Source organism: Heloderma suspectum, chromosome 9 (assembly GCF_057233095.1).
Source record: "Heloderma suspectum isolate Gila_16-S chromosome 9, 16-S_ref, whole genome shotgun sequence".
Classification (NCBI taxonomy): Eukaryota; Metazoa; Chordata; class Lepidosauria; order Squamata; family Helodermatidae; genus Heloderma; species Heloderma suspectum.
In genome coordinates this window covers 38906187-38916312 of record NC_139466.1, presented here as the reverse complement: position 1 = coordinate 38916312, position 10126 = coordinate 38906187, and the positions used below count along the sequence as shown (strand labels likewise).

The 10126-nt window shown below is 48.6% G+C and overlaps 1 protein-coding gene across 1 annotated transcript; it reads left to right on the top strand.

Annotated features, from left to right (window-relative positions):
• The first annotated feature begins 5271 nt into the window (after positions 1–5271).
• Positions 5272–9121, top strand: LOC146338625 (uncharacterized). Its single transcript, XM_084813282.1, has 2 exons — positions 5272–5578; positions 7474–9121. The coding sequence occupies exons 1-2, from the start codon at positions 5272–5274 to the stop codon at positions 7866–7868; spliced, it is 702 nt and encodes a 233-aa protein (XP_084669408.1). The 3' UTR covers positions 7869–9121.
• The last annotated feature ends 1005 nt before the right edge of the window (positions 9122–10126 follow it).

The window sequence follows — 10126 nt, the reverse complement described above, 5'->3', positions numbered from 1 at the left end:
CACAGCCAACTTACCTTGAGATGCAAGTTCGTTATATTTCCAGTAAAAGCCTGTTCTTAACCCACCACCCGACTGTGTTTTGTCTACACCTGTGGCTAGTCACTGGGAGTGAGAGCTGATTCGGACTTCAGCGTGAACAGCATGTAATGCTTCGGGCCTGTGTTTTGTATGGTAGAATGCACTGGCATTCGGCCTCACCGAGATCCGTGGCGGAATTCTCTGACATCCCTAGGTGCCAGGGGTGTGCAAAGCTGCCCCCCAGTGAGTTGGGTGTGGGGGGCCTCATGAAGGAGGAGCAGAAGAAAGTGGTGGTGGGAGAGCTGGGTAGTGCTTAACCATTAGTGGCCACCCTTTCTTCTTTTTCCCAGAATGGGGGGTCGGCCCCGGACTTGTGCTCGTCATTGTGCTAGCTGCTGGCGCTGCTCTTTGGATGATTGCCTGCTATTGTAAGGAGAGATATTGCCACCAGCCATATGAAAACCTGTTCAACCGTGATGAGACCAGGGGCTTGGTCAGGTTGAGAACTCTTCGGCGATCATCACGCCGGTCACCTCGCCGGTCACCCTGCAGATCTCCAGGCCGCATCACTGGCATTCCTGCCTGCTCCGTGGCACATGGCCCACCATGGTATGGCGCCATGGACTCTGAAGGCAACAGGGACTTGCCCCCGCTCTCACCTGCTGTGTGCATTCAGAGTGCACCTTCTGGATCTCCGGAGAGGGAGTGCATTGTCCATCCGCTTGTGCACAGAAATATTCCTGGCCATGCTTTGGAGCCTATCTTGGAAATGGAGTCCTCAGCAGACCAGTGATGTACGGAGAGGGAGAGATCCACTGCCGGCACTAGTTATGCCTGCAGGAGCAGAATCCCATGCTGAACAACCATAGTTCACTTTTAGGATCCAGGCCATGAATGGATCAACCCTATAGGCTGAAGCTTTTAAGACTATGTATTAACTAGACTGACAACTTGCCCAATATGTAAGTTGCAATATGTAAGGTAGAGAATTGTGATAAGGAACAGTGTACCACATTCTTCCCCAACCGGGTGCCCTCCAGATGTGTTGGACTACAATTCACAGCTGGCTGGGGGATGCTGTGAGTTACAGTCCAGCACAACTGGAGGGCACCCGGTTGGGGAAGAATGGGGTAGAGGTATTCGCAATCCCCTTTCCCACGCTGAACAATGCAATAGTTGGTGAGGGCACAAGATGTCTGTTTATGCACCCTTGGCTTTACCTGAAGGGAGGGTAATTTAATTAAATGCCGAAGTGTTCCCCTCTCATCACCCGAATCAAGCTGGCTTTGATCCCCCTCATACTGCTTTTTCACTTATTTTGGGACTGCATGGCAGGCTCTTCAAGGCTTTGCTTGAAAGTAGAGAAGTGCACAGCTAACCCAATCCTCCCTAAAAGCACAGTCGAGATGACTTCTCTGAACTGGAAGCCTCTGTGTCTAAGGAAAGTAGCATCTCAAGTATCTACTAGGGCGGGTGACCTGTATTGTCTCCAGGATGCTGGTGGGGAGAAGGAATCAAGAGCAAGTTGTTGCCAAGGGCATTGCATAGCCACCAGGACTTCCCCTTGATGGGCGGAGCTAGTTCTGCACTGCCAATTTAAGGATCTTTAAAGAAATCACCTAACAGGCAAAGCATGGGGGTTGTTCTCCCCCCCCCCCCGCTCGCCTCCCAGCCTTAAACATTGCCAATGAAGACAAGCAAAGTATTGTAGAGCTGCCATATGAAATACTGGGGAAAGTCATGCCTTGGGGCCTAGGGGGATGCACTCTGGGCCAGCTTACCTGCTGTGCATAATTCTGTTCATAGGACTGTTCCTGTTGGAGCATTGGCCTCTACAGGCATAGGCCTGGGGCATGTCTGCAAAGTTCCTATGGAGGTTATGTGCTACATAGTACCCCACAGCTTTTAAACATGTGAGTATTGTATGATCGCACTAACCCAAAAGGGGCAAAGCACGAGAGCAACAACATCTGCCTCCTGAATTAAATGCTTCTGGATGCAAGAAGCTGGGTTTATTTTTTAAAGCACAGACACGTGTCAAATTCATGCTTATAAATGTGTGTAACTAATCCTCAATAAAAGCTATGTCCTATGATGACACTTGGCCTCTCTGAAAGGGTTTGTTTAGTTTCTGTCAAGTTCCTACTCTGGCCAATGCTTGGTGTGCCACAGGTGCTGTAACTTCCTCCTGTAACTCTCCTACCTTGATCAGCATTTGAGGATGACTGTCAGTTGGAACTCCATTTTCCCAGTGTCATCTTGCATCTGGAGTAGTTTGCCTATGTGTGGATCTGATTTGTAGTGAATAATAATTGGACATGATGAGGGGTTGCTGAAGCCTTCACTTGTCTACTTTCTCCCTTCCCTCCCCACCCAGATCTGTGTGCAATGGTGCAGCTAGGGCTGGAATTTGGGGCAGAAATCCAGGACCCCCAGCCAGGGGGTCCCCTGAATTACCACACATCACCAGCAGGCCTGAGGTGGCTTGAGCATCCCAGAACCTAGAAGGGCTGATGGTGGTCACTGAAACTTTCTTAATTAAAAAACAAAACTGAGACAAAACATTTTATCGGTGGGTTTTCTGCCCTGGGCATGCGCATGCTTACAGGTGCTCATTTTGTTATATTTACTTGGAAGATACATTATCCTTTGCTACAACGAAATGGTGCTAATTCCCAAGTACATTTGTTTAGCATCAGGACAACTGAAGCAAGCTCCATCTTGGTGTTTAGTTTTCTGCTGTTTCTGAGGCTTCTCTTTTCTCACAACTGCAGTCCTCATAGAACCTGGGATGTGGTGGGGAGATGTATTTTCCCAGCAAAAACATATTGTGAGCTAAATTATTTTAGGGTGGCTTGGTCATGAATGGGCAAGTAAAACCACATTCCTTTGCAAACAACAACCCCAAACGAAAACAAAACTGTTCTTCACAGAGCTGCAAACAGCTACTAGTTTGACTTCAGGAGGACTTGTTTTTCCCATGGGGCTGGGCAAAGAAACTCCTGGAGAACCTTGAACAGCTGTTCTCATGGTGTTTGGGGACCTGCTCTGCCCCTCCCTTTCCTTGTCTCATACTGAGTCCCCTTCCGCCCCCAAATCAGGAGAGGAGAAAGGCTCTCATGCCTTTCTCCCCTTCTAACTCGATTTTGGGCTGTCCTGTCTAAATATAGATTGTGTTGAGATGGCACCACCCCTACCTTTTACTGCAGGGGTGGGCAACTGGATACCCACAGACATTTTGGATTACAACCCCCACCATTAGCCATGCTGTCTGGGTTTCTAGGAGCTATAATGCAAAGCATCTGAAGGGTCTCAGGTTGCAGGCTCCTGGCTTACTAGAAATTGGCCAAAGAGTTAAAAGAAATTGGCCTGAGAGCCAGTGTGGTGTAGTGGCTAGAGTGTTGGACTTGGATAGTCCCTGCTTGGCCATGAAGCTTACTGGGTGACTTTGGGCCAGTCACAGACTCTCAGCCCAACCTACCTCACAGGGTTGTTGTGAGGATAAAATGGAGAGGAGGAGGATTATGTATGCCTCCTTGGGTTCCTTAAGGAGGGGGAAAGGTGGGTTATAAATAATAGAATAGTAGGGTTGGAAGGGGCCTATAAGACCATCGAGTCCAACCCCCATTTATGTATTTATAAATATAATAAATACTGCTCACTTATAGTAGAATCCTAGGTATGTCTACTCAAAAGTAAATCCCATTGTGTTCAATGCGGCTTACTCCCCCAAACAGGCTTAATGTACAAATAATAATTATTGAATAATTCACTTGTAAAGGTATGCAGGTATCCATGGTTAAGAAGGCTTGAAGGAAGGAGGAGAATAGTCATATTTTCTCTTTGGAAAAGTATATGTTTTTTAAATGCAGAAGGATTAGAAGGTTTGCATTGGTGATATATATTCTGTTATCTGCGTATACCTTTTGGTTTATTGGCCTACTTGTATGGAGGAACTCACTTTTAGGATTGGATTATATAAAGTGTTTTGGGAGCAATTCCAACACTTCAGGGAAAGAAAATTGCAAAGGAACTCCAGTGGTATAAATGCTTGACTTATGTGTGTTTAGACTGCTATTTACAAATTTTGCTTACTCTACCCCCACTCCACACAAAAAAACAAACAAAACAGTATTCCTGCAACAGGCATGGGTGTAGTTATGGACTGTCATTGGAGGCGTGGCTATGTGGGCTGACATGATGAATACTCTCACTTAAAAATGTAATCGTTACACCACTGGATCTTCCTGAAAGAAAACTTCAGCACCTCAGAGTAACAATGGAGGGGGGACTTTACATTTTGGTTCAGAAAAAGGGAACAAAAATATTCCCGCCCCCAAAAAAAGACCAAAGAAAGGAAGACAAAGAGATAAAACAGCAAATAACAAGCATCTGTATCTAATGAAACAGACCTCCTACTACAATTTTCAAATAACATGACTTTTAGGGGGGAAAAAACCTTTATCTGCTACCGCATATGATTTGTGAAACTTACGCCAGGATAGGGGATGTGCCTGATCTCGTCTGATCTCGGAAGCTAAGCAGGATCAGCCCTGGATGGGACACTTGGATGGGACACCGCCTGGGAATCTGGCTTCCTGCATTGAGCAGGGGGTTGGACTCGATGGTCTTGTAGGCCCCTTCCAACCCTATGATTTTATTATTCTATGATCCATCACAACAATGCCTAATATGTTAATAAGCCACCCTTTAATTGATATAACTCTTGTCTGATGATTTTAGAATTTTTCTTTAACTGATGCCACAGAAGGCGGTTTCCAGTGCCTAGCTGCTCTTTAGAAATTCAACGTAACCAATACATTCGCTTCCTTCAAATCTAGGCACACTGGCTTAGGAGTAAGCTCCACTGAACATGGAAAGATAGACTTCCGCGTGAATAAGCAGAGACTCCTTATAAAAGAGTAAGTCTCGCGGAACTCAGTAGAATTTACTTCCAAGCCAATATTACTAAAGTGTATGTCCCATTGAGAGCACTTGGATTTACTTCTGCGTAAATGTAGATGGGCTTTTAGCGACCGCGAATCAGGGGCAAATTGCGTTTCTCGGGCTCATCAAGGAGGGTTTCTCGGGGGATAAAAAGGCTAAAGGGAACGTTTGTACGCGGCTACTAGCAAAGCCTCACCGGGCTAGTCAGACGGGGAGCGCGGAAGGAGCTTAGCGCGGAGCGCGGCAACCCTCTGGAAGGGGAGGAGGAGGCGCCCCGAAGGGTCCCCGCCTGGCGAGGTGCGCGCCATGGAGTGGGCTTTGCCGTGTTCTCTGCTCCTGCTGTCGTCTCGGGTCGACGCCTCTGCCGGGCCCGAGGGCGAGTTGTGCCGAGGCTGGACGTACGGGAAAGAGCCCCCAGCCGCAGCTTTCCAGTGTCCGCAGCTGCGCGACGGGGCGGACGCCAGGTTCTGCTGCGGGACCTGCAGCCTGCCGTACTGCTGCTCGCTCGAAGGGGCCCGTCTGGACCAGCAGCAATGCCCCCGCGCGGGTCGCCAGGAGGCCAGCGTCACAGGCGGCCCACGGACCACCCAGCCCGCGACTGCGAAGGCCCTCCGTAAGACAGCTCTGCCAACCCTCTCGAGGGCGGTTGGGGGGGGGGGAACCTTGGCCAGCCTGGAAGCAGGTCACCTTGCGGGAGTTTAGCTGTCCCTCTATTGGCCAGCTGAATCCCCTCTCCTGGCTTTCCCTCTAGCCCTCCCTGTATTCGCAGTTTCGCCCTTAACGTTTCCGCACACGTGGGAGCGTTACGTGGAAACGGTTAGACACGCTTTCCCCCAAGCGGTTTCCAGCTGGCCTGGGTTTCCGCCCGCGGTCGTTTCTCCTCCCGCCCGCTCCATCGCACACAGCCGCTTTGGGTCCCTAGACTCTTTTCCCGTGTGATATCTTCGGGGTGCCCATGGAGTCGGACATTTGGGAGCAGTGGAGGCTGGTGGCTCCGATGTCAGTGGGGTGGGGAATCCGACCCGGGTTTCAGTCAGAACTCTAAAGGAGCCATCCAAGGAGCACCTTTAGAGAACTCCTCTAGAGTTCTGCCTGAAACCCGGGACGGATTCCTCGCCCCACTGACATCGGAGCCACCAACCTCCATTGTTTGGGGGTGTAGCATTGTTTGGGAGTTGTACCACTCTCCCCCCCCGGGGGGGGGGGCTTCCCTCCTTTGCTAAGTAGTCTTGCTTTGCTCAAGCTTCCCGCCCCCGTCTAGGCGAGTACACCATGCGTAGCATTCTCTGCCTGCGCCCTCTCTCTTTCCAATCCTGAATATGGACAGGGTTGAAAGCTTGGTAGGGTGGGTGATCTCCCTGTAATGCTTCCAACCTGTATTTGCAAGGTGGTGTTTTGCCAGTGGTTCTTTGTCAATAGGCAATGGGTGGTTTGTGTGTTCTGTGTTTTGTTTTGTTTTTGCTATTTGGGGCAATGAACACACGAATGGGTGAAGGAAAGCTGTTTTTTTAGCTAAAGCAGGCTAATAAAGCGAGAAATCCCAAGGCAGGATGAATATGCTTTTATGCTCCTCCAGTTACTGGGGGTCCCTTCCAGCAGCGACCATACCCAGAGAATCAGCCTGGCTTGTGCAAAGTATTTCTGCGATTAGTCTGTGTTGAGTCGCTGAAGTGGGAGAGTCCTAGGGAATCATATACTATCCCCTTGATCTGTTCCATTCTGGACATGGTCTCATGGCTGCATACACTCACGGGCTGTGTGTGTGTGTGTGTGACCCTAATAATGGGCAGGAAGGTAAGAACATAAGAGCCATGCCTGATCAAACCAAGGGTCCATCTGGTCCAGCATTCTGTTCACACAGTGGCCAACCAGCTGTCGACTGGGAACTCACAAGCAGGGCATGAGTGCAACAGCACCCTCCCACCCATGTTCCCCAGCAACCAGCTCATTGCCTCTGGAGGCAGCTCATAGCCACCAGGACTAGTAGCCATTGATAGCCTTCTCCTCCAGGAATTTGTCTAACCCCCTTTTAAAGTCATCCAAACGGGTGGCCGTCACTACATCCTGTGGCAGTGAATTCCATAATTTAATTATGTGCTGTGTGAAGATAACGTTCTTCTCAGCCATTCTAAGCAACAAATAGCTCACCTTGAGATTCTGTCAAAGCTTTTATCTACTAGCTTGAGCACAGTGTCAAGAGAACCAGCATCGCTTCCCCACATCCCCATCAGCTCAACAAACAGGCACTCTAGACATGGGCAGGAGAACTGATGCACCACTGACTCCTCAGTATACAATGGTCTTCCGCACTTCTGCTACAGGGTGTTGGAGCAAAGACTGGTGAGGAGTAGCTCCTGGGGCGTAAATAATCTGGGGTGATGAAATTGCTGTGTCTTGTGCCCCTGGGGAGTGGAGGGGTTGTGTGTGTGTGGGTCACAAGAAGGAAGTGGTGATGGGAGAGGTGGGCTGTCCATAACCATCAGTGACTGTCCCTCCTTTTTTCCCCAGAGTGGGGGCCTGAAGTTGTGTTTCTCATCTTGCTACCTGTTGGGGTGTTCCTTTGGATAGCTTTTCGCTATTGTAAGGAGAGAGGATGCCACCAGCAGCTTAGGAACATATTCCGAACGGAACAGCCTTGGGAAGCGGTCCAGCCATCAGCTCTCCATGGATTCCCACTAGCCCGCTTCATTGACCACGTGGCAGATGATGATCCATCACCACCAGTTATTGAGCTCATTAATGTCAGTGGCGATGTGTTCTTCATGGCGCCTGGTGCGAACTCTCAGCGTGCAAATGCTGGAAACTCAGAGAATGGGTGCGTTGTCTGCCCACTTGTGCACAGAAATGTTCCTGGCCATCCTGCAGAGCCTGTCTTGGAAACAGCATCCTCAGCAGATCAGTGATGTGCAGAGAAAGAGAGATCCACCTCTGTGGCTAGCTATGCCTGCGAAAGCAGGATCCCATATTGAACAGCCATAGCTTGCTTTTAGGATTCAGGACATGAATCAACTCCATAAGCTGAAGCTTGTAGATAGGTATTTCGTTCAGCCTTTCCCAATGTGGCTCCGGCCAGATGTGTTGGACTACAACTCCCAGCACCCCTTAACCAGTACTGGAATGAAGCTGGCTGCCTTTGGTCCTCATCTATACTGTGTTTTCACTTATTTTAGGACTGTGTGGCAGGTGATTCAATGCTTTGCCTTAAAGTAGAAAAGTACATAGGCAACCCAACCCTGTGCAAAAGCACATTTGAGAGGACTTCTCTAAGTCTGAGTTGAAAGGCTAGACTGGGTTCATACAACATGCTAAACCACACTCAATGTTTGACTGTGGGTTATTGCTGAACAATGGGTTAGTGTGTTGTCTGAACCCAGGGCATTTTCCATGGGGTGGCTTGTTAACCTTGCAGTGTGGCTTATTTTTTTTTTTTTTAACAAGCCACCTTGAAAACCCATGGTTTGTTGTTGGGTTGCTCAGGGTGGTTAACAAGCCACACTGTGCAAAACACACTGCGTTCAGACAACGGGATAACCCATGGTTCAGCAACAACCCACACTCAACCACTGAATGTGGGTTAAGAGTGTTGTGTGAACTGAGCTTGTATCTAAAGGAAAGTAGCATCTCATGCATCTATGGTGGTGACTTTTACTGTCTCCAAGATGCTGGAGGGGGAGAAGAAGTGAGAGCATCCTATTGACAAGGGCATTACACAGCTACCAAGACTTTCACTTCATGGGCAAGAGAGGACCTGAAACATTGCCAGTGAAGACAGGACAAAAGTATTGCTGAGCTATATGAAGTACTTCAGAAGATGATGCCTTGGAGTCTTTGCTCCTAGGAGGATGTACTGTAGGCCAACTAATCTGTGATTTATTCTGTTCACGGGACACTGTTCCCATTGGAGCTTTAACCTCTATGGTCATAAGCCAGGGGCATGTCTGCATCATTCCCATGGAGGCTGGGTGCTTCATGGTACCCTGAGGCTTTTTAAAATATTAGCATTTGATGACCAGTTTTGTATATTCAGGGGCAAAACTAGAAGCAGCAATGTGTGCCTTCTAAGTGGAATGCAAGAAGCTGTTTTTAGCACAGACCCTTGTAAAATGCATGCTTTTATACATGTATAACTAACCCCCAATAAAAGCTCTGGAGTATGTTGATATCTGGCCTTCTTGGAGCATTCGTTCATTTCCTGCTGTGTTCCCACTCGGCCTGATGCCTTGCAGGTTGTGGCCCCAGATGGTGTAACTGCCTCCTGTCCTGCCTTGATCAGCATTTGAGGATGCAGGTCAGCTGGAACTACATATTCCCAGTGCATCCTGCATCTGGGGAGGTTGTGTGAGTCTGATTTGTAGTGAATAATTGGGCATGATGAGGGGGGTGCTGAAGGCTTCACTTTTCTGCTCACTCCCCACCCAGATCGGTGTGCAATGGTGCAACGAGGGCTGGATCTTGGGTTAGAAGTCCACAGCCTTGCTGCCCAGGGGGTCCCCTGCATGACCACACTTCACCCAGCAGGCTTGGCATCAGGACTGCGCCAGCCTGGGCATCGCGGGGCCCAGAAGGCTTGACTCTCATCTCCACAACATTCTTCTTAAAGAAGAATGCAAAGCTTTTTTATAGTTAAAAGCAAAGCTTTTTTATAGTTATGTCTGTCCTGGACATGTACATGATTTGTTGTTGTTCAGTCATTAAGTCGTGTCTGACTCTTCATGACCCCACGGACCATAGCACGCCAGGCCTTCCTGTCCTCCGCTCTCTCCTGGAGTATGCTGAAGTTCATATTCATTGCATCCGTGATGCTATCTAGCCATATCCTCTGCCGTCCTCTTCTCCTTTTGCCTTCAACCTTTCCCAGCATCAGGGCCTTTTCCAGTGAGTTTTCTCTTCGTATTAGGTGGCCAAAATATTTGAGCTTCAGCTTCAGTATCTGTCCTTCCAATGAGCACTCAGGGTTGATTTCCTTTAGGATTGACTGATTACAGACCCTCATTTTATCATGTTTATTTTGAAAATACATTATCTTTTGCTATGACAAAAGGGTGCTTATTCTAAATTGGTTTAGTATTAGGGTAGCAGAAGCAAACTCCTTTTTATTCTGGAATTCATGATGGTTCTATGATTTACTCAATTCAACCTGTATTTGGGTTGTACTACTTCA

Coding starts and splice junctions, on each gene's coding strand:
- LOC146338625 (XM_084813282.1), top strand. CDS start 5,272: ATGGAGTGGGCTTTGCCGTGTTCTCTGCTCCTGCTGTCGTCTCGGGTC. Junction 5,579..7,473: donor CGCGACTGCGAAGGCCCTCC/GTAAGACAGCTC, acceptor TTTTTTCCCCAG/AGTGGGGGCCTGAAGTTGTG.